This window comes from Lithobates pipiens, unplaced genomic scaffold (genome assembly GCF_037356315.1).
Source record: "Lithobates pipiens isolate NorthernLeopardFrog02 unplaced genomic scaffold, aLitPip1_a1.2 Scaffold_8, whole genome shotgun sequence".
NCBI classification, from domain to species: Eukaryota; Metazoa; Chordata; class Amphibia; order Anura; family Ranidae; genus Lithobates; species Lithobates pipiens.
This window is the reverse complement of record NW_027507903.1, coordinates 276,447,161-276,473,077: the sequence shown is the minus strand read 5'-3', so window position 1 is coordinate 276,473,077 and position 25,917 is coordinate 276,447,161. Positions and strand designations below refer to the sequence as shown.

The 25,917-nt window shown below is 38.9% G+C and overlaps 1 protein-coding gene across 1 annotated transcript in view; it reads left to right on the top strand.

Annotated features, from left to right (window-relative positions):
* The window catches only part of LOC143962680 (dynein axonemal heavy chain 3-like), a 2,426,925-nt gene that overhangs the window by 276,899 nt on the left and 2,124,109 nt on the right, over positions 1-25,917 (top strand). The window contains exons 5-6 of the mRNA XM_077472045.1: positions 14,316-14,827; positions 15,151-15,289. Of these exons, the coding sequence (XP_077328171.1) occupies positions 14,316-14,827; positions 15,151-15,289 (651 nt within the window). The remainder of the gene's footprint in view (positions 1-14,315; positions 14,828-15,150; positions 15,290-25,917) is intronic.

Sequence of the window (25,917 nt, the reverse complement as noted above, 5' to 3'; positions counted from 1 at the left end):
ATATTCTTCCATGCCATGTTGATGCTTCCTCACCCCGTGAAAACAACATTCACATTTGGCCATTAAAATGTTTACTCTCCCTGCATAAATTAATGTCAGTTTGATAGATTTAACATCATTTAAATGAAGAAAAGTGGACCTCATGAGAAGTGAAATCCAGCAGAGCACATCTTATTCCTTTCTCCTAAATAATGTTACTGAATGCACTGTCATCAGAAACACTGATTAACCATGACTATGCATGTTTGCAAGAATTCTGTTGATATACCTTACAAATGAGTAAGATTATTGCTAAGTAGATACCAAACAAGAAGTGTATCTGTTTTCACATCTATGAAAGATATGGACAAATGTTGTCTTAGCCCTTCATATGTGATTTATCAATGTTGTATTATTTAATTGTAGGTTGCAGAGACCCATTTGGTTACATTTACCATTGGCATCCAATCAAAAAAGTTTTCAGCAGCAAGTTTTGTCAAAGAAGTAAAATAAGTAAAAGCTGACTTCTGACTTCCCTCCTCTTTGTTTTTTTAGGAGATTGAGAAGTATCACCTGCATTAGAGAGGGAGTAACAATATCCGTACCCTCAGTCAGGCCAAGTCTAGGTGGATTTTTGAGATGCAGACCTTAGCACCTTTTGAGCATAATGTTGAGTTTGATTTTATTTGCTTCATTAGTGATTATTGAGTGTAATTTTATTTGATTGGTTGATGCAGATATGTGGTTTACACACTAGGGGGAGCTATTTTTTAGTTTTTTTTAATGCGAGATTATGTAGGGTGGCTGTAACAATAATGTGTTTTTATATGTTAGTAATTTTATGAATCAATTTATTTTTTGTTCTGTATATATGTATGGTTCCACTAGTAATTAATATTCTCTTTTTATTATTACTTTTCTTTAAGACCCCTTTCACACCAGGGCGTTTTGCAGGCGCTATAGAGTTAGAAATAGCGCCTGCAAAACGCCCTAAAGAAGCTGCACCATTGTTTGTAGTGTGAAAGCCCCGAGGGCTTTCACACTACAGCGGTGCGCTGGCAGGACGTCAGAAAGAAGTCCTGCCAGCAGCTTCTTTGGAGCGGCGGTGTGTTTACCACTCCTCCACCGCTGCTGCCCATTGAAATCAATGGGGCAGCGCTGTAATGCCGCCGGCAAAACACCGCTATTGCGGCATATTGCCGGCGGTTTTAACCCTTTCGTGGCCGCTAGCGGGGGGTAAAAGCGCCCCGCTAGCGGCCGAAATGCGCCGCAAATCTGCCGCAAATCCGGTGGTAAAACGCCGCTAAAAATAGCGGCGTTTTACCGCCGACGCAAGGTGCGGTGTGGTGTGAAAGGGGTCTTACATCCATAGTTATTCCTTTTCCTTATACTCCTCTTCTTGTGCCTTCTATAGAGCGTTAGTATAGCAGTTTATTTTATAGAGGATCGCTGTATTCATTCTGAGTCCTTTCATCCTATTATATATTATACATTATTTATCCATGTCTGTGATATGTCCACTTGTTGAGTGGTGAGTTGGACTTCACAAATATGGCCGCCGCTGATTCATTATTTGGTATGGTTATAGATACATAACCTGCTATTATAAGTTCAGTGCTTATCACCACCTTCCTACCCCTGATGAAGGCACGTGGGGTGCGATATAATGCGCAGGATGGAAGCAAGGTGATGTCACTTCCAGTTGCGGCCAGAAGTCTGCCATCTTGGCACACCCAATTTGTATACACATTTCTGTTAATGGATCCTTGAGCCCTTTATACTTGTAAGTAACATTTTACCCTCTTTGTGCACCTTTTGAGTACTGCTCCAAGGGAGGTACTGAAGGGGACAAATATTGCTTACCTGTGGGGAAACACTTTATGTCGCTTACCTGTGGTCACATGTCTAACCTGAGATCTCAGATACTGATCTGATTGAGCTTTTGTTGACCTGTTATCTATAGGTCAGATATTAAGGCGAGCTTGCACACCTAAAGGTGGTGGAACAAAGTAGTGTAATTATTTTTCAAGACACATCTGCGTATTGATTTAAAAAATTATTTCAAGTTAGTGAAGCGGGGCTTTCTAATTGAAAAATAGAGTTCAATTTGTTGGGACTTTAATATATCACATACGTATATATCAAATCATAATATATATTTTTGCCTTTGTTTTATATTCAGCCTTGAGGGGTTCCACACTTCCTAATAAATGCACAACATTTACTGCACAGGTCTGTGATTACAGCTAGTTAGAAGGATTAAGTCAGGCTATAGCCCACCATACTATCACAGTCCCACTATAAGTCGCTGATCACCACCATTACTAGTATAAAATAATAATTAATAAATAAAAATTCAAGTATATATACCATCATTTGTAGATGCTATAACTTTCATGCAAACCAATCAATATATGCTTTTTTTATTAAAATAGGTGAAAATCTTTTTTTCCACAGTCCATTTTGTTAATTTGAATAGCAGTACACCCAACTATGATCTGACCTGCCCATTTGTTTGTGGCAGCTAGGCACATGTTACAGGAGACTGTATGCATAATCTATTATTAGCTATCATTTCAGTTTATTGTCCTGTTTTGTCAATGTGATATAAAAATGTCATATACAAGGAGATACTATAGCTATAAAATGCATCCCATCATGTTCCTGAACCCTGACACCTAAACATTTTCAGCAGTTTAAGAGTCCTTTACCCCTTTGCAAATTGATTTTGAATAAGAGTGTATAAGGTAAACCATATTAACATGTAAACTTGACTAACATGGACTCATAAGAAATATTACCCTCTTCTAAGTCACCCCCAACTTTCACATATCTACCTCATCTGCACTAGGCTGTTGAAAAAAAAAAAAAATCACACAGTGATGTACAGTTGACTTAAAAACATTGGCAGTAATGGTCATATATGACCAGACTGCAGTCAAAGAACAGCAAGGACAGGAAACTAATTGAAAAATGTATTCTAGACTTTAAGAAGGAAAAAGTTCTGCAGTAAGACACTTTAATTAATATGAAACTTTTGGATTTCACCCACTATAAGTTTAAATTGAGCTTTAAAAATACATACATTGTGCTTACTGTATATATTATAACTGAAATATGTCCTTTTGTACTACAACTTAGTATCAAAAATTTCAATAAGAGCCCTTTCACACTTCCAGTGCCCGGGCATTGGCAGTAAAGCGCTGCTACTAATAGTAGTTCTTTTCAGATGCTAGTGGGGTACTTTTAAGCCCTGCTAGCAGCTTAATAAAGGGTTAAAAGCGCTGCTGCCAAGCGCTTTGTAGGCACTTCAATTTCAATGGGCAGGGGCGCTTTAGGAGCGGTGTATACATCGCTCCTAAAGTGTCTCAAAGAAGATGCTTGCAGGACTTTTTTTGACGTCCTGCCAGCGCAGCACCCCAGTGTGAAAGCACTTGGGCTTTCACACTGGGATTGCGGATTAGGCTTTTTTCAGTCGCTTTACAGGTGCTATTTTTAGTGCTAAAGTGCCTGAAAAAAGCCTCCAGTGTGAAAGGGGTATTAGTGTAAAGAAAGCATTTTGGATTTAGCTGTGCTCGGATTAAGGACACCATAATTGTTTTCTAGTAATATTATTCTATATTATGAAAAACAATTAGAAGCTTTCAGTAGTACTTGCAAAAAACTATGTTTGGTAGGAAATACAATTTTAATCAAATTTACACCTTCAACTTAATTTTTACAGGTTCTACTGTATTGGCACTAAAAGTTCTATGTCATCATCGTAACTGGCTATGTCTGTACTTAAAATATATTGTTGAAATCTAATTAGTCACACTTAATAGCTGGCACTGTGACTGTCTGCTGCTATTACTCTAGCAAGCATTGAACTTTAGTAACACTTATGCTGATACACAATCTGCAAAGGTACTCTAAATATCTTTTTCCTTTCATGCAACACACACATGGTATTATACTTGGGATTTATTTACAATACATCAGTGTTTTACTAAAACTGGAGTGTGCAAGCTTCTTTTCTTTTTTTTTTCACAATCCAATCAGCTTCTAACTTCAGCTTGTTCAATTAAGCTTTGACAAAAAAACTGGAAGCTGATTGGTTTCTATACACAGATGTACCAGATTTTGCATTCTTGAGTTTTAGTAAATCAAACGCGCGGTTTGCATGTAAATCTCTCGGGTCTCGGAATATACTGATCTGCTGCAATTGGCTGCAGCCACTGGTCAACAAAGTTTTCCAACATTCCCATTTGAAAAAAGTCAATCTAATGATATACTTCTGTTAAAAAGGGATGCTTACAAATGGATCGAAATTTGGACAGCCCTTACTGAACAATTTTGATCCTTCTATTGCCAATTGTTAGGTGTAGAATATAGATTTTTGTTGATGCAAGAATGTTTCCTGTGTCCTAACTTTCTCCAGATACTGATAGAACAGTGCAATTTGAATCCCTCTATTTCATTCATATCAGGCCACACCCCATAATGTGCGTTGGCTTTGCCGATCTACATTGTGGCTGGTTTGTTTTGCAGAGATGTGCTTTACTATGGATTTCACATGTGAGAGATTGTAACTTCTTTTAATAAAGTGTTATTTGAGGAATTATGCTATTGTGGTACATTATATCTATTTTATATGCTTGCACGCTGGTGAATTTTAAACGCAAGATGCCTGATATCTGATGATGTGGCTGAGAGCTAAATCAGATGATTTAACCAAAAATGCTTACCATGATCGCTTTGTAAGTGGGAGTCATGATACTCGTAATCGTTTTTCCTTATGGGCACTGTGGATGAATTTATACATGGTGAGGGTGTCTTGCTGTTTACATTGGATCAAGTGGTTCTACAGGAGTGGAGGACTTTTCAGTTGGGATTGGATTTCACATGTTTGAACCTTCTTTCACATTTTAGATTTATATTAATTGTATTTTTTTTCTTGGTACTATCACACACTTTGTACTGTCACACTCAATGCACTTTTATGCATTTTTGTTTTGTTTTTTCAAAAAAATATTATTGCATGCATTATCATATTTCAAACAAATGCATGGTGACACACATACGCATACATACATACATACATACATACCTATGCTATATATAGTACTATATATATACTATATATATTTTACTTATAAGAATTCATTATTTAATTTTGGATGCTGTTGGTTTTAGCAGAACTAAAGACAGAAACAAATATTGCCAGGGTAGAGTTTTTTGATATATGACTTTAAGACTTATCTGTTAAAAAACACAATTATTTTTGTGTATACAATGCATGCGCAGTGCACTTTTTGTCCATTGAGTCAGGTGTTGCGATACGATAACTTCATCACCATTTCTTACCCCATTTGTGACCACTAAGTGGCCGAAGAGAGACAATGCTGGATGCATGAGAATCGGAAGGGAAGATATCAGCATCAGGAGAGATAGAGAGGGCCATGCCTGTCAGCAATAGAAAAGGCCAAACTGGAGGCAAGTCTGCCATCATGTACAAGTGTGCTGAGAATACTTCTGCATTATTGCATGAGCTCTCACAGACCCACAACATGTAGCTTCACTTAATTTATGATATGTTACAAGGGTCCCACCTTTTTGTTTGCCAGGAACATTGCTTTTCATTCTGAGCATCTAAGCATAGGGTATACTGTATATAGATGGGTAGGTTGAAGTGTGAACAGGATTCTCACACTGGTATTTTTCTGAATGATGTATTACCTTTATGATAACATTTCTTTTGGCAGACCATGGACATTTCTATGCATTTCAGTTACAAAAAAATGCATTTATTTTCACCAGTAAACGCATCCATTGCTACCAGCAGATAAAGTGATTTTCCCATAGGCAATTGAGTGACATGTTTGTACTGAATACTTAAAGGAAAATGTAGAATCAAACTAAGTTTGTCAACCTTCCTAAGTACTTATAGATGGAAGGCCTTTTTGAGTGTTGGCCTTCTCTAAGGCGGCGTACACACGGGCGGATTGTCTGCCCAACTAAGTTCGTCAGACAATCCGACAGACAGTCCGCTCAAACTTTTGAATGAACGGACTTGCCCACACACGGCACTTTTTGAGCGGACTAATACGGCAGACTAAGTTCGCCGTACTAAGTCCGCCCAACTTTTGAAATGAACGGACTCGCCCACACACGCGGAGGAAAGTCCGCTCATTTCGAGCGCGTGTCAAGGTAGGCGGGGCCCGCGGCGGAGACATCGCGGGCCCCGCCGCCTGGAATGGACTTAAAGGGGAACCCCAACGCTGAAAAAAATCGGCGTGGGGGTCCCCCCAAGTCCACAACAGACCCTTGTCCGAGCACGCTACCCGGCCGGCCAGGAAAGGGGGGCGAGCGAGCGCCCCCCCGCTGAGCCGTACCAGGCCGCGTGCCCTCAACATGGGGGGTGCCTTGGGGAAGGGGGGGCCGCGCGGCCCCCCCACCCCAAAGCACCTTGTCCCCATGTTGATGAGGACAAGGGCCTCTTCCCGACAACCCTGGCTGTTGGTTGTCGGGGTCTGCGGGCGGGGGGCTTATCGGAATCCGGGAGCCCCCTTTAATAAGGGGCCCCCGGATACCGGCCCCCCACCCTATGTGAATGAGTATGGGGTACAATGTACCCATTCACCTGTGAAAAAAAGTACAAAAAAAAACACAACACAAGCTTAAAATATTTTATTGCACAGCTCCGGGGGTCTTCCGTCTTCGGGGGTCTTCTCGCCGGACTCCTCCGCTATCTTCTTGTAGCTCTTTTGCTAGCGGAGGAGCCCGGCTTTCTTCCTCCCCGCCGCCGGCCTCTTCTCCCGACATCGGGGGTCTTGTCCCCCTCTTCGGTTCTTCTGCCGGGCCACCGCGCCTTCTTATAGCTCTTTTAGAGGCGGTGGCCCGGTCTTCTGTCGCCGCTGTCGCCGCCTTCCGTTCTTCTTCTTCTTCTTCTTCTTCTTCTTCTTCTCCAGGAGATGTTGACACGACGCTCTCTCCGGCCGGAATGCCAGAGCCGCGCTGCACGGTGTCACATGGCATATGTCACATGGGTTGGTCACATGGGTTGATGTCACATGGGGACTATGACATCGTAAGGGGGCGGGGTCACCATGTGACCAACCCATGTACCCCCACCCCATTGTCACTATATAAGTGGCAGCGCAGCGCGGCTCTGGCATTCCGGCCGGAGAGAGCGTCGTGTCAACATCTCCTGGAGAAGAAGAAGAAGAAGAAGAAGAAGAACGGAAGGCGGCGGCGACAGTGACAGCGGCGACAGAAGACCGGGCCACCGCCTCTAAAAGAGCTATAAGAAGGCGCGGTGGCCCGGCAGAAGAACCGAAGAGGGGGACAGGCCGGCCGGGTAGCGTGCTCGGACAAGGGTCTGTTGTGGACTTAGGGGGACCCCCACGCCGATTTTTTTCGGCGTGGGGGTTCCCCTTTAAGTCCATACCAGGCGGCGGGGCCCGCGACGTCTCCTTCGCGGGTCCCGCCTACCTGGAGACGCGCTCGAAATGAGCAGACTTTTCTCCGGGCGGGAAAAGTCCGCTCATTTCGAAAGTACAGCGGACTGGCATACACACGGGGCGGACTGTCCGCTCAAACCAAGTTTGGACGGACAGTTTTACGGAAATTCCGTAAGATTTGGTTCATCAGACAGTCCGCTGAAAAAGTCCGCTGAAGCCCACACACGAGCGGACTGTCCGCTCAAATTTGTTTCGGCGGACTAAGTTGGGCAGACAGTCCGCCTGTGTGTACGCGGCCCAAGATGTATTTGAACCCATATAGTATACTCCAAAACAAAACAAAATAAAACAAAAAGTTCATATTAATTAAGAGTCTCACTTATTGGATGTAATGTTTGATCCTGTTTTTAGAGACGTAATGATTCTTTTGTAAGATATACGTGCCCTGGGCCTAATGAAAACTAAACTCCCTGATAATATTTTAGATGTCTGATGTAGAATATTAAACATTTGGCTTAAAAAAATCATGCTTTTTAGGTGATAAGAACTAATTTTGACATTCCTCAGAGTTGTGGAATAAGAAGTTAGGAGTCTGAGATAGCTTGCCTTTCCTGTAGTGTTTGGATCTGGTTAGTGTGTATGGAAGGTAGATGCATGTTGTGTGCATGGACGTAAATAATTAGTCTGCAAATTCTAAACAAAGTCCACGTAGGCCATTCTTAAAGTTCTACTCAAGAATGTATTTTGTTGAAAATTTCATGTATACATACCATTTTATCAGACTTCTTCTGCTGGTGACATCACCATTTCTTACCCCATTTGTGACCACTAAGTGGCCGAAGAGAGACAATGCTGGATGCATGAGAATCGGAAGGGAAGATATCAGCATCAGGAGAGATAGAGAGGGCCATGCCTGTCAGCAATAGAAAAGGCCAAACTGGAGGCAAGTCTGCCATCATGTACAAGTGTGCTGAGAATACTTCTGCATTATTGCATGAGCTCTCACAGACCCACAACATGTAGCTTCACTTAATTTATGATATGTTACAAGGGTCCCACCTTTTTGTTTGCCAGGAACATTGCTTTTCATTCTGAGCATCTAAGCATAGGGTATACTGTATATAGATGGGTAGGTTGAAGTGTGAACAGAAGAGGGATTCAGTGAAAAGAAGAGGGATTCTCATGAGGGAGAAAGATAGACTGGGGAGCATGGAGCAAGTGGTCACCTTCAGTGTTACTACTTAGGGAACATGTATGCTCTGCTATGTAGAAAGACAAGTAGGGAGAATTTCTAGCTGAATTGCATTTCTCCAGAGAAGATTAACTGAACACCTGACTACTCTAATAGAGGACATTTTTACCATGTCAAATATATTTTGTTACCACAGTGATGGAGAAAACCTTGTTTATTCTAAGAACCTGTTTTGTTATATTTGAAAAGTAAAGATAGGTCTGGCATAGCAGGTTTATGCTCTCTGTGATAAAGAATAAATGGGTCCTGGATCCCACATCAAGGGGCTCTGCCAACATAATGCGGGATCTAAAGTTCCTGTGTTGCGAGACTTGCCATATGCCAGGAAAGATATAACTGCATGGTGCCGAGTCACGTTTTGGGGGATGAAGCTCACCCCTGTGACTGGATGTGAAAAGGGAGTCATGGGTTTCAAGTATTGGTTTCAGACCACTTGTAACTGAAGTTAATTCAAAGGTCCCCTTCTAGTAGGCCCCTTAATATGAGAATTAAATATATTACTCAGAAAAAATGCAGTTGTTTTATTACCTAACAGATTAGGTTATTGTACCTAGCATAGGGATGCTATGATCATTTTGATCCTGAATGCTGACATTTTGTCTAAAAAATGTATGATAGATTTGCAATGATAGAGTTTAACTACACAACCTTTTACATGCTGCTTGTAATCAGTTATATGCATGTACAAAGCAAAGTCTGCCAAAGAAGGTCCTCCTGTTTAGGTTGCATAACAAGTCAATACACAAATGTGATAACATGTAAGCCTGAGGTTGCCATTCTGAAACCCCAAAGCTAAATGTTTGTATCCTCACAATTAAGGATTCTCACACTGGTATTTTTCTGAATGATGTATTACCTTTATGATAACATTTCTTTTGGCAGACCATGGACATTTCTATGCATTTCAGTTACAAAAAAATGCATTTATTTTCACCAGTAAACGCATCCATTGCTACCAGCAGATAAAGTGATTTTCCCATAGGCAATTGAGTGACATGTTTGTACTGAATACTTAAAGGAAAATGTAGAATCAAACTAGAGAAAAGTCTGCTCATTTCGAGCGCGTCTCCAGGTAGGCGGGACCCGCGGCGGAGACATCGCGGGCCCCGCCGCCTGGAATGGACTTAAAGGGGAACCCCAACGCTGAAAAAAATCGGCGTGGGGGTCCCCCCAAGTCCACAACAGACCCTTGTCCGAGCACGCTACCCGGCCGGCCAGGAAAGGGGGGCGAGCGAGCGCCCCCCCGCTGAGCCGTACCAGGCCGCGTGCCCTCAACATGGGGGGTGCCTTGGGGAAGGGGGGGCCGCACGGCCCCCCCACCCCAAAGCACCTTGTCCCCATGTTGATGAGGACAAGGGCCTCTTCCCGACAACCCTGGCTGTTGGTTGTCGGGGTCTGCGGGCGGGGGGCTTATCGGAATCCGGGAGCCCCCTTTAATAAGGGGCCCCCGGATACCGGCCCCCCACCCTATGTGAATGAGTATGGGGTACAATGTACCCATTCACCTGTGAAAAAAAGTACAAAAAAAAACACAACACAAGCTTAAAATATTTTATTGCACAGCTCCGGGGGTCTTCCGTCTTCGGGGGTCTTCTCGCCGGACTCCTCCGCTATCTTCTTGTAGCTCTTTTGCTAGCGGAGGAGCCCGGCTTTCTTCCTCCCCGCCGCCGGCCTCTTCTCCCGACATCGGGGGTCTTGTCCCCCTCTTCGGTTCTTCTGCCGGGCCACCGCGCCTTCTTATAGCTCTTTTAGAGGCGGTGGCCCGGTCTTCTGTCGCCGCTGTCGCCGCCTTCCGTTCTTCTTCTTCTTCTTCTTCTTCTTCTTCTTCTTCTTCTTCTTCTTCTCCAGGAGATGTTGACACGACGCTCTCTCCGGCCGGAATGCCAGAGCCGCGCTGCACGGTGTCACATGGCATATGTCACATGGGTTGGTCACATGGGTTGATGTCACATGGGGACTATGACATCGTAAGGGGGCGGGGTCACCATGTGACCAACCCATGTACCCCCACCCCATTGTCACTATATAAGTGGCAGCGCAGCGCGGCTCTGGCATTCCGGCCGGAGAGAGCGTCGTGTCAACATCTCCTGGAGAAGAAGAAGAAGAAGAAGAAGAAGAACGGAAGGCGGCGGCGACAGTGACAGCGGCGACAGAAGACCGGGCCACCGCCTCTAAAAGAGCTATAAGAAGGCGCGGTGGCCCGGCAGAAGAACCGAAGAGGGGGACAGGCCGGCCGGGTAGCGTGCTCGGACAAGGGTCTGTTGTGGACTTAGGGGGACCCCCACGCCGATTTTTTTCGGCGTGGGGGTTCCCCTTTAAGTCCATACCAGGCGGCGGGGCCCGCGACGTCTCCTTCGCGGGTCCCGCCTACCTGGAGACGCGCTCGAAATGAGCAGACTTTTCTCCGGGCGGGAAAAGTCCGCTCATTTCGAAAGTACAGCGGACTGGCATACACACGGGGCGGACTGTCCGCTCAAACCAAGTTTGGACGGACAGTTTTACGGAAATTCCGTAAGATTTGGTTCATCAGACAGTCCGCTGAAAAAGTCCGCTGAAGCCCACACACGAGCGGACTGTCCGCTCAAATTTGTTTCGGCGGACTAAGTTGGGCAGACAGTCCGCCTGTGTGTACGCGGCCCAAGATGTATTTGAACCCATATAGTATACTCCAAAACAAAACAAAATAAAACAAAAAGTTCATATTAATTAAGAGTCTCACTTATTGGATGTAATGTTTGATCCTGTTTTTAGAGACGTAATGATTCTTTTGTAAGATATACGTGCCCTGGGCCTAATGAAAACTAAACTCCCTGATAATATTTTAGATGTCTGATGTAGAATATTAAACATTTGGCTTAAAAAAATCATGCTTTTTAGGTGATAAGAACTAATTTTGACATTCCTCAGAGTTGTGGAATAAGAAGTTAGGAGTCTGAGATAGCTTGCCTTTCCTGTAGTGTTTGGATCTGGTTAGTGTGTATGGAAGGTAGATGCATGTTGTGTGCATGGACGTAAATAATTAGTCTGCACATTCTAAACAAAGTCCACGTAGGCCATTCTTAAAGTTCTACTCAAGAATGTATTTTGTTGAAAATTTCATGTATACATACCATTTTATCAGACTTCTTCTGCTGGTGACATAACATGCTCTTTGTCTCTTCTCTGACAATGAGCATTACTCATGTAAAGAGAGGAACTGCCAACACATTTTCTGCCAACAACATCCTGCTGTGATCCCAGAGTGAGGCAATGACACACCCCCTTGGGTGCCCATATTACCTGGGGCTCACAGGAAGCCGACTGGCACTGGATCACAGAGTGGTGATTCTTTAGGGAAAAAGCTTGGGAGACAGTAAATTATTACAGCAAAAGCTGCATATTTTGTATTAAAAACTGTTAAAATGTTGATAGTGATAGCAATAGTACTCCTTCTAATAATGTCATCATCATCAATTATTACCAAAAGGATGGCAACACCTTTGTGTTCAGGCTTTATTCAGCTATGAATGGCATCTACTGCACCATGATTACACAATTATATAAATACCAATGTCTAACACAGATCAGCCCCTTGATGCTTCCTTGTAACTTATGAGCTACCAAAATGTTACAACGTACAGTGCGAATGACTGGGGAGGGGAGAGGGAAGAAATTCTGTGTCTGGATTTTTTTATCTAATGGCAGTGGTGAATTAGAGGAATGGATGGTAAATTGTGCATGCCACAGCTGGGATAGTAAGTGCTCTACCACAAACGTGTATAGCTGGCTTAAACTGAGTGGGATATCATTGATGATTCACCCTAAAATGCAGCTGTATATCAGTTGATCTAAGGCCAGCACAGTTCCTTCAACAAACAAGGGCAAGCATACTCTCTGCATTATGTGTGTTTGTTAAATAGGTAGGAGCTGTACGGAGTGCTTCCTGAGGATGCAGAATGAAACACACAGTGAGGAGCTGCATGGGTTTTGTGGCCTGAGTACTTGTACATAACACAATTATCTGTTGCTCTGTATATTAATCCTCAATTGTTATCACTTATTTTCCTATCTCTTGTAAATTATGACTTTGAAGAAAAAGTTTTTCTATGTGTAGGCATCTCAATTACAACTATGATGTATTGCTACTCATACAGTGCTTCCCTTCAATCACAGATGACAGCTGGGTGATATATAGTGTCAATTGCTCTCTATTGTTTCATTATGAGATACAGCTTGGGGCACTTTCAAGTAATATGCATTTATTTTCAAAGTTTAAGATATGGACCTAATTTCCAGGTCACTCATTGATTTGTATCTCACCCTATAGATTGTGTTCCACATCAGACCGTTTCAAATCACAATCTGTTGCACCCAACTTCATTCTGTGTTGCTAGGGGAGTTACTGAATTACTGGGGAGTTTTTTTTTCTAGCCAAGCAATCCAGTGATTTTATACTTCCTAATCTTTTTGCAGTGAAGACACAAAGCCAGCCTGTAAACAGCATTTAAACAGACAATGAAGGCAGAGAAAATGGGGATGCATACTGCTTCTCCAAATCCTATGTGTATGCAACATTGTGATTATAGCACAACACAAACTAATTGCCTTTTTGAAGACCACAAAGGCTTAAAGGAAATAAGACCATTGCTTTCTCCTGCTATATAATGTCTGGATTACAATAACGTTTTCAATGCATCATGCTACTTAGCACATCTGCAGTGAATCCCTCTAGCTATAAATGCATATAGTGATGACACAATATGCAGACATTTATTGTTCATTGCGAAGAAGATGTTTTAAAGTTCAATTTAATAAGCTGCAATTTAAACCAAATACAAAGCTTCCTGGCTACAGGTATCTTAAGTGACAATAAGGAACTTCATTTAAAAGGGTGTTTAAGCTTTTCAATTAAATTTTCTTTTTATATTGTGAACCTACTGACTTAGTTTGTGAGTGTTACAGTGTGCAGGTGTCTATGTATTATAAATGTGTGTGTATATGTGTCTATCTATAGATATAGATAGATAGACAGATAGACAGATAGATAGACAGATAGATAGATAGATAGATAGATAGATAGATAGATAGATAGATAGATAGATAGATAGATAGATAGATAGATAGACAGACACACATACATACACACACACACACACACACACTTCTTAAAAAAAATTACAAGAGCCAATATCTATATGCACTGTACCACATACTCAGCAATTTTATTACCTTTCTATTCAGAGACCTTAACAACAATTGGCAGTGTTCGTTGTGCTGTGTTTACTTGTTCTTTATATTGACAGTTGGTACTATAAGCCTTTTAAGCAACAAAGGCAAGCCGCTCTACAGCCAATCTGTGATAAAAGGGGGAAAAATGAAATCACTATGGAAACTGGAGGAAGGATCTAACAGCTTTCTTTCTAGAGTAAATGTCTGATGTTTGTGACTGCAGGGAAATAAAATTCATAAATTTGTATGATGTTATCATTATTGTTTTGTTACCATAGATGATGCTATTTTCAAATCATCCGACCTTGGTTTTATTAAGCGATCCTTTTGCTGAAATAGTTACTGTTTTTCACTAGAAAAACAAGAATGTGATGAGGGGAGGAGTGTAGAGCTAGTCTGCTTCCTAAATAATTATTTTTTTTTAAATCACACAGAGCTCCTGGGTCCTGGAATGAAGACCACAGTGAGCTTTTCAGCAATGCAGCAACCCGGGGAACTGAATGCCAGTCAGAAAACAGAGCATCATCCAATTGCATGCCTGCCTTTGATCTTGGACAGAGAAACTCAGAACCTCTCCCTCCAATCCAGAAGCAAATAAATACTAAGAAGAAGAGACATCCCTCGATTCAGTGCACAGACAGTTCGAGACATAAAAACCAAGGCGACTGTCATTATAAGAGCACAAATGAACCTGTTTGGATTGCAGACTGCAGCAAATACCTGTCTCCCCCTAGGAGTTTGCCACTTCTTCCAGCATCACCAGACAACGCAGAGAGCCCTGGCTTACACAGGCCACTGTCTTTCTCTCAAGACAAAGCCAGTCATTCTTTAAGCACACCTGCAGCAGAGCAGCACGGAGAACTGGAGGGGACTAAACACTCCACTCAGCCTGAAAGCCAGCCAACCTCTTCCCATTTTCGCAAGAAAGCAAAGCACATATCTCATGGTAAGTAAGACATATGCAATACACAATACACATATCACTAATTACCTGTGCTTTTTCTATAAAATCAACACTTTTTTCAAAGTATATTTTTTCTGTAAAATAGAAAAGATCAATATAATAAGCGCAATTTGTTTTCTTTCTTTTTTTATTTCAACATATTGTTTTATGAAGCTCAATACCTTTTTTTAAAATGAAATGTTCTAAAGAGTTAAAACATTTTTTTTATCTTTTGACTTTTTTTTAAGATTTTTGTATGTAAAGATTGATCATTTTCTAATAATTTTGCCACATATTCAGACATAATGCTTTGTTTTGAACTTAAGTTGAAGGTTGTGCTGCAGAGGATTGGAGACAGCATGATGCAGTGACCACAGCAGCTCTGAATGTGGTGTTTCCTCCATCGACCTACTCCACACATGGCCTCTCCAGACCAGCTACACCTAATGAAGGGTACCTAGACAGGTGAGTGATTGAAAAGGACCTTAAATTAAGTTTAGTGACCAGTATTTTGCATGTTTTAATCCTGATCTTCTAGACCATGTTTTTTAAAGTAAAGCTACGACGTGGCAGTGTCCTATTTCCAACAACTGTTGGAAAGTAACATTTTGTGTATTGTGTATAGATCATTGGATTAGCATCAGTTGCTAATCCAAAATAGCCAGAGTTGGCTGGATTTACTGTAAAGTTAATACGCACAAAGTGTTCCCAGTTCTTTTCAGCAACAAGTTCAAAGTATAGCCGGTCCATTAATCTATCCAAATGCACATTCATCATACTGTTTCCAAATCACTGTTTAAGCAAGTATGCTTTGAATCTCATAATTACTAGGTCTGCTCTGAATAATAAATCTCCCCTATTGTATGTGAGGGCAATAGACTGTGTTTTCTATACATTTGTTTTCACAAAGAAACTAAAAAGGGAGGGCACACACACACCAGAGCATCTGATTTCATGGTAAATAATGCTCTCTTGCTTCATATGATACAGAGAATTACCAGTCTAGGGATTAAATTTGGAAAATAACGTAAGCAAAAATAAACTTATTATATATTAGAAGGAGGTAGATATCCTTCAGTAAAGGATTAGGAATCACTCAGAATGAATTCAAATAACAGTCATTTTAAAAGTACATTATTCAAAAAGTCATTATATTAACAAAAGGAAAGACAATAATTTTTCTCATATTTAACATATTGTTTGTGATTGTGCTATGCAGGGCTATTAGTCTGTTTATAGTCTGTAGATGATATTAAATTCACTGACTGTTGTCAATACTTGATTTTTGGTTGTCAAACCAACTGCAAAGCTTACCAAGTATAGGGTTATCTGGGGTTAGAAAGCTGAAATACAAGTGCGGTGCCTATTTTCTGACAATAGAGCCATACTATGCTCACAAAACCAATCTCCCTTAGGTTGTACAATCAGCAGCTGATAACAGCACATGAAAATATGCTTTATATTTACACACCAATAGCTGAAAGAGAACTGTCCAGTTTCATTTAAGTAGGATTTTTAAACTGCATGCTGATGACACAATATTTTTCTGTAAGGGCAGTATTTCCAGTGTCCACACTATTCTGGATGCTTTGTGCATATAGAGGAGTAATCTCTGCAAATGAATGTAGCACAACTATCACTGATCTACCCTAACTGTGAATTGGATAGTTCCTGCAGGTCACAACATTTGTCATTTATTGTGCAATGTTAGTTTAGATCTGCATCTGTTTTATTTAATTATATTGTTCTGAAAAGGATTTTAATGATCTTTCTATTCTTCTTATGTATCTAGAAAATCATTATCCTGCTTACATGTAAGAGCACTGGACTTATACTGATCTGTATAAGACTTATAAGAACTGTCATGTATATGTGTAATGTATACTGAAGGTTTGTCTACTTCAGCCTTAAAGAAGCTAATAACCTTGAAGTGATATGTAAAGCTGTACTCTACTATTAATTATGTGACCTATTCTTTTTCAGAAAAATAGAAAAAAGCTTGTATCTGAAAAAACAATAAAAAAAAAAATATATATATATATATATAGATAGATAGATATATTTGCCAGATACAAGCTTTTCTCTATTTTTCTGAAAAAGAATAGGTCACATAATTAATAGTAGAGTGTATATTGTAGAGCTCTCTTGTATAGTATAGTACCTATCATGCTTCTAAAATGCCATGATTTTATTTATTTTACTATATTCGCACTTGTAGTTCCTTTACAAAATGAAATTCACTTACATCTTGATACATTATATTAAGGATCAGGATATTTATTATGATTACATTTTAATATGAAAACACCCTTCAAATTACTATACAGCAGACTCAAAGACCTGTAACTAAAGAAATCATTGGGTTATGCTGGTGTAAAGAAACACGGATATGCTATTTTAAGCAAAGATGATAACTGTACTACAAGGGAGTGTAAATACACAGTAAAATAAAATATAGGCATTGGTGGTGTCAATACTGTACAGTGTATGTGCCTTGCCTCCTGGATCTGTTATTAACTAACTGCCTTCTATTTCAGTGTCAGCTAGTTTTTGTCCAATGCAGGGTTACAGGGGATAAGGTAGTCAATTAAGAGTTAAAAGCAAAGCTCTGGCATTTACTTGCTGAGATCTGTCAGAATCTGAGCTGATTGGATTCATGTCTGCCTCTGGAACAATAGTTACCTGTACGCTTTCTGGGCTGCTTGGCAGACACCAGAAATGTGTATAAGGTCTGCCTCTGTTAGACAGTGATCAACGAGAATCCCTAATGACTGTCTACTTTTCATTAGAAAGAAGGGAAAACCACATACCTTCTTGATGAAGGACAGAACTTTGAAGCTTTTACTTGTGTCATTTCCATTCAGCCTTGACTTGGCCTAAAGGTTTTGGTTCTCAGTCTACAAGCCAGCAGGCTATCATTTTTTTTTCTTCCTCCACCCCCTTGTATTGCTCTGCACAAGCAGATTAGTGTCACAGCTGTAACAAGCACAGTAATACACATTACAGATACAATCTCCATGGTGGCAGGCCAGCATGGAGGTAGGACAATAGACAAGTCTACTGTTTTTTCTTTTTTTCTTTTTTAATTTGTAAGTAAAATAGCTTTGAGTTATAATGTTACATTTTCTAAGAACATTATAGTTTGCTCTGTCGACAATGCATTTACCTTCAAAATACATTGTTTTGTCCATGCTGGTAAAAGCCTGTGAGCAAACACAATATGATAGAGCAACTCACATTATGCTTGGTAACCAAGCTGTCTAGGAAGCCTGGAGGACTTGATTCATATAAGACACAATCATTCAAACATTACTTTAACAGCATGCATAATAATCAGTAATATATGACACAGGAACATGCTGTTCACAGTACATATGCAATATTAAACATCAGTGTTCCACAATCTAATTTGTGATTATATTTACACTCTGTAAAATGTACCAAGGTCACATAGTTTTAAAAATTAATGAGGCTTGCTGCTAGTTTCAGATGGTACTCTCTACTGCTGCTGCAGATGAATGCCATTATTGCTACAGAGTTTCAGTGAAAACAATCTATATAGTGAAAAATATGCATCAACTGAACAATATCTGTAATAATATGAATTGATTTAAGGTAAAGTAAAATTCTGACTATTTGTAACCAAAACCAATTTAGTTAAAAAATACAATAAAATAAAAAATCTGTGTGAATCTGACATCCGCATATCACAGAAAAATATTACTTGTAGTGTAATTTATTGGTTTGTAATGTATGCAGATGGAAAAAGACCACAGTACTGTAAGAGAGTTGGCAATCTTTAAAATTCATGAACATGTGCAAGTAATTTAATTCAATTATTTGGAAGGGTTAATGTTTGCTACAGGTATTAGGGTGCTATGGGAGATTATTTCATCATAAAGCCTATTGTGATTGACATAGAAAGATCTAATCTTTTTAATTTTAGCTCTCCCACCAATGGGGATGAAAAGGGATTTAAGTTCATTTATTGGTTTTTTAAGTCACAATGAACTGTTCGTTTTAAGAATATTTTTCCCCCTTAATCCAGGCAATTTCAAGGCTTCAGGTAAATCTGATTATTTCTGAGTAGGTTTGTAATCCTTCATATGTGTAGTTTATATGGTAACCATTGTCAATCATCAGTCAGTAGGACATTGCCATAGCTATGTGTTCACTATTTACATTTTAACAGAGAATCTTTTAAGCAGTGGAATCATTCACTTGCATTATAGATATTAGGAGGAGGCAACTATTCTTAAATTTTGATATTGACAAAGAGGGAAAAATATTTTTCATGAATGCTATAAGCACCTGTATGCTTACTAATTGTGTTCCAGGTATGCCCTCTTTTCTTTATTTGCTTAAAAGTGTATGTTTGTGCTTGTGTGAAGTTATGTGTAAAGAGACATGTCTATATAAATATGGGCAACAGAGAAAGCTATGATCCACCTTAGATATTTTTATATTTAGAAAGTTTATTTTGTAGATCTTAAAGTGATCTGAGCAAACACATATATATATAAAAATATACAATCTTGAATTTCAAAAAAATCTTATAGCGTTAGCTGAATCTAAGGATTGATATGTTAAAGATCAAAAAAACTAAATGTATGAGGAAATAATGACCTGTGCAATTTAATAGTGCATACATATGTCTTCATGACTGCTTGAGCTCTGTTAGACTGCAGGTCAATGTGTTACTGAAGGGGTTACACAAATCTAAGGGATATGCAAACTATATGCAATGCAATAAATCTTTATAATTAGGTTGAGAGTGTCACAATTGCAGGATCTGACATATATTTGTGCAAAAGAGCAGCAAGCCCTGTTGCTTATCAAGGTCAATTGGTTCGAAATACATTATAGCCCCTTGCAGGCTACATTGAGGATGATTAAATATAATAGCCCAATACTAAAGCAATTATTTATTCCTACCACAGTAGCAGCGGGTTTCTCACTTTAAAAAAAAGGAGATGTCTATGTTTAAAAGGGGAAATGCCAGCTATTTGCTGTAAAGAATAACATGATCAAATATATTTAGTTAACATAATGGCAAGCATTCATGTCAATCTCAATCCCTGTAATTGTTCTATATTCTTTTGTCATAACATTTACAGCTGTTTTTGTTAAAAAAAAAAACACACTTTAAGCACTGTTTTACCTAAATATGTATTTTGGATAACTGATGGATAATTGCATGCCCCCATCAATACACATTGGGGTGCTGAATGTTCTTAAAACACAAAATAGGTCTAGGTTTAATAAGACAGTGAAAATATCTTTGGTATTATGCAGTAACCCATAGCTACCAATCATATTTCAGGATATGGAAATTAGATCAATGAATGTGGATTCTGATTGACTATTAATGGATATTGAACTTTTGTGCTAGTCCTAGAAAATAAGGCACAATTTGTAGCTGAATATTTGCAATTGATGCTTACTGTTATTGCTTTAGCAGATCCTGTAGCTATATATATATATATATATATATATATATATATATATATATCTTTAAAGGCTGCCACTAAAGACATCTTAGACAGCTCCCTAATGAGGATCATTATTTCATCCAATATTTATTAATTTCTGTTTAATGCAGCAGCCGTAGCTATTGCTTACAAAGTGTTAAAGTCATACATGACAAGCAGGCAAATGAGGGTGAAAGACTGCAGCTCTGTGTAACCATAACTCGTCTAATTTATTTTTTATGCAAAGATTAATGTGCACCCAGCATGAATGTTTTGGTCTCCTCCATCATTATGAGAGAGAACTTTGGATCTGCATTACCTAGCCATGTTACATCAATCAATCAGCGGGGTATGGCTGAAGAATTTCAGCAGGATCCCCACCTGAGACTGAGCACATCCATTTTACTAATGGTCTGTTCCTTTTTATATTAGAGCAGAATGCTGTTTCTTTACCTGGAAAATTAGCTTTTTTTTCCTCTTTATATCAAATGACGAATTAACAAAGTGATTGTGCAGAATGTGTGCAAATATACAAGATAATTAAAAAATTCAACACAAATATATATTGAACGGAGCAATTAAGCATGCAATATCCTTTGTTGAGGATGACATTAGCATTTAATCATTATGACACAGTTTTAATAAAAAGCTTTTGTTCTGTTTTAGGAATGTGCTCATCCTGTTTAATAACAAAGACGAGAGAATAAAAGTTTTTTATTCAGTTTAGATTTCTTACAATTTTTTAAATTTTTTTATGCTAAGTAGATTTTAAGCCTGTCCTCCAGAGATTTATGGTATCTTAATGTCATTAGTAATATGTGTAGTAAAATCTCAGAGAATGCTTTAAAGAGCTTTATAGTAGTTTTATATGGGATTTACCATGGCTAATATACTGTAAAAGTGTTGATGTTCTTAGAATTGTCCTGGAAGGACAGGTTGATTTGAATGTAATACATTTTTCTTTGCAGCAGCCAGCAGTGCTACTGTAACTAAAATTACAGCACAGACCAGTGTTTGATCTATTACAATCACTGGGTATAATACGTTAGGATTGTAAAAGGTGTAGAAACTGCATTTCCTAAAATTAAATCACAGCTGACATGTACGGTTTTAAGCCCATTTTGTATTTCCCCTAGTTCTTTAATACTCTGTGCTGGATCTCAACCTAAACTGACTGGCTCCTGAATTCTACAATCCTTTTTCCTCCGCTATAGTACATGATGTACTAGGGTGAGGAAAATAAACTTTTTAAATTCGTTTTGAATTAAACTTTTAAATTTGATCAAGTTTATTGGTATTAGTTCATATCTCTCTTGTTGCATAGTCAGGCAGCATACTTATAAAGGTGTGAAAATTATAATGGTCCTTAGTCTTCAACCTGCAATTACAGCAAGGCACTCTAAAATGGCCTGTCAAACATTATTCACAGTCTAATGAATCAATGCCAATGTTGCATAACATAATATATAAAAAGTTTGCCTGTTTAAGCGGAAAATTAGCACTTATTTCAGTATCCTTCCCACTACCCTCACCAGCTGATAATATAGTATTATTAATATAAAGTGTATTGTGGTATAATAGTGGTCACAGGACCACAAGTATTGTCAAACCAATATGCTGCAATACCAGGTTTAACCTGAAGTGTCACAGTCATCTAAATTTGCAGTACTGCCCAGTGACAAGTGGGAGGAGTTATTGTTGTTGTCAGTCCTCTCTGTTGCTACATGGTATAATCTGTAGAAGGGTAAATTTCTCAGGAGATATGGAATACCCCTTTAAGGTTCTTTTTCCTAAACACAATTAGATACAGACATCATTAAGAATGCATTTAAGGTATTACTAAAAATTGTGAATTAAACACATTCATTCTTACTTTAGAGAATGCAGCTAAGGTGAGCCTACACTAAAGTGAGTAGGACATATATTACACAATCTAATATTGCATGTACATAAGATGCAACAATGCCTGCTAATGAGTTATATCAAATTGCTTACACAAAAGATCACTTTTACCAACTATATATAAAATTCTAGGTAGCCATATACAATTCCAGGAAAGCAAAGTCATAATTCTTAAAACAAAAATAAAGTGCTTGTACCATTTTGTTAATAATAATAGAATGTCAATTTATTGAACAGAACTTACATTTTTTGGGATGAAGGTAAAAATGTGGGGAGGGGGGAATACATTTTGGTACAGAGCTGGCTTCATATTCTGTAATCCCCTAGAACACCAGCAATGTCATTTCATACAGAAAATAGTCGCATAGCAGTGGGCTAGTTTTATACATATTAGTGAACACTATTAAGCATTTTCTATAAGAGCAAGTGTAATTTAGATTAAGCAGCCCTAAATGACTGGCTTGCCCAAAACTGTTTTCAATAGTTTAGGTCAAAATCTGTAATGTATACATTATTTTTTGACAATGCAGCAGCAGCAGTTTATTTTTTCTTATCTCTGTGCTACATTAAATTTGGTGCAGCAGTAAATGAAGCAGGGCAAAATACATTGCATAGCTTCTGTGCTGCTTTTTTTTATCTACTCACCTCATGTCATTATGTAAAAATGATGTACACCCACATAGAACATTCCTTTAATTAACTTTGCATTAAGATAATGAAGCTGATTCCATCTTTATTTGTGCATAGTAACTAACATGTTATGGCAAATGTTCTATTACCATGAGCCACACACATTTAGATGGTGAATGACAATAGCTCAAATGAGATTAAAGATTGTTACATTTAATAACATTTCAGCACACTTGTTTGCGCACATCCAGATACCAATTAAAAAAAAAAAAAAAAAAAAAAGTGTATTGCATGTATCCTCAAATGTCAAAAAGACATACATGGCATAAATGAAAATTTGTTGAAAATGATTATATGTGGACTGTTGGGAAGCAGGCACCAGGATTTTTTTAATTGCCTCTGTGGAATTAATATAGCCCTCCCATTGGTAAAACAACATGGGTCTCTTGACTTGGAGGACTATATATTCTGATGCTATATCTCAAGGGTAGCTTTACCTCTTTCTATGAGTGTAGATTTTATGCAATTACTGGGAGCCTTTAAAAGCTCCTAAAGCATTACTACATGGATAGGCCATGACATTGCTCACAGTAGTCCAGTAAATTCAATATAAACCAAAAAGTATTTATATTTTCAGAGCTTAGTTGGTGGAAAAAAACAGCTAGAATATGGGTAAAGACATTTTTATTTTTGCTGAAGGCTGTACATTTTTAGGTTGGAGGATAGAAATATGGCAATTGATACTTTGTAACTTGTATTAAAAGGTATAACTTTCATCCTGACCCTTGCTTTGCTTCTTAGCAAATGAATGACCTGCAAAAAAACATGCAGCCTCTGAAATCTGAACTACTGATGTTCATGTTTTTTTCAGAGGACTTACTAAATGGAGAAGCTGGGATGCAAACCTGGAATCTCCCCATTAAAAAAAAATCATCCAGTAGCAGCTTCTATAGGTCTAGGTTCTGTTTGACTTAAAGGTTAGGGTTACAGCAGTGAAAATATGTACATCCAGTCACCAAAGGCTCAAAAACATTGCCATGGTAATGTAATTTCAAAAATCCTTTTTAAATATCGTTTAATCTGCAGCTTTTATTTAAAAATACTTGATCCTGCCAAAAAGGCTGTCCAGTTGGATGAAAATGCTTTGCTCCTCCTGCATTATTACCTTTGTTACATTTGCTTTCAGTGGAGGCTAAGAGTGGAGAAAGATAGATATAGCTTCTATGACAGTAATAACAGTAAAGGGTATGTAGAAATGTTTACCATAATGCAGAAACGTATAGATATGGGGATTGGGAGCTTGGACCCCAAGCAAGCTGCCTTAAAGAACAGAGGCAATTGGACTGTCTTGCTGCAGATTAAACTAGAGTTAATTTGAATATGTAAACAAGTATGTAGAGGCTAAGGCCGCGTACACACGCGGGGACTGTTCGCTCAACTTTGTCCGTCAAACAGTTTCAGCAAACAGTCCGCTCAAAATTAGCATGGACGGACTTGCCCACACACGACGAACGAACAGTTTGCTGAAACCGTGCGCGATGACGTGAACGGCACGTACGACGGGACGGAAAATACGACGTCCTATACACTGCATTACAACTTTCGGCGTGTAAATCCTTTCTGAGCATGCGCGGAACTTAGTTTGACGAACAAGCCTACACACGAGGGGACTGTTCGCTGAAACCAAGTTTCAGCGGACAGTTTTTCGGAATTTCCGAAAAACTTTGTTCAGCAGACTGTTTGCTGAAACTGTCCGCTGAAAGCCCACACACGGGCGGACTGTCCGCCGAAACACTGTTCAGCGGACAAAGTTGGGCGAACAGTCCCCGCGTGTGTACGCGGCCTAAGAGGCTAAGAGTGGTCAATTGGGAAATGGTCATTGTGCAAGCATGGTCCACTGTAAACCCGGCACTAGGGTAAGAGGCTGAGGGAAATCAACAGCCCTGAAATGCAACAAAATGTGTTATCATTCCCTGTATCAGAACAGGGTTGTCTAAAACTGAAATTGCCATGATGCTTCATAAAATATAATTTCCTTGTGTAAGTTTTGAAATCCTGTTTCAAAACTAAAACCATATGTTTCCCTACTTATGTAGAGGGGCAACTGCTCCTGGGCCTGTGAGGACTGGGCAGTCCACACTCCCTTAACCTATTTGTTTCAAATATTTCTTTATTATTTCTTTATAATTATAAAGCATACAACACATCCATCAACATACCTAACATCCATCAACTACTACATATTTCTCAAAAAAAAAATATATATATATATATATATATATATATATATATAAATCAGCCCTCATCCCTCCCACCTACCCCATCGCTCCTCACTTCCTCACTTACAAATATTCCTTAAGGTTCCCTGAGGTGCAAAACTCCTCCCACTTTTTTCCAATTATTTGAATTCGGATTCTCCACATATCCTTCTTCTCTTATTTGCTAACCTATTTAAAAGCCATTTGCTAAGAATATAAGTAAAGTAGCTTTTCTATTTCCTTAACATTTATTTTCATACTTTTAGCTACTGTTTAAGAATCTAGTCCTAGTATGAGTATGATACAATATAAGATTGTACCTATTGTAATTTGAGTTGCAATGAAGTAGCAACATAAAACTTTAAATAAATAGGAAGGATAACAGCTTAAATGTTGTGGGAGAGTAAACATTGATTTTGTTTTGACTCTGCACACAAAATAGCCTTGGTAATTCTAAATAGATTTTAGTCTACATTTGACTTAAATGATAGTCCTATAGGCCTAAAATGTAAGAGTGGGCAAATAAAATGTAACCATTGTTTACAATTGTTAGTAGCATTTAGTCACATTTAAGTAGAGTTATTTTGAATTATCAAAAGTTGTTTCAGTGCTCGTCCCAGTGTTTTTTGCAGCTGGAGTCATAAAACGTATTTAACATTACAGAAGAAGCCTAATCAGATGTGACTAACTATTATTACTTATATCATGACCTGTTTAAATGAAATTATTCATAGACAACTATTTATAATAACTATTAAATGATTAAAATGTTATCCAATTATGTATTTACAAATACTTCAGGAATGATTTTCAAAAACTGGAACACTCGGAA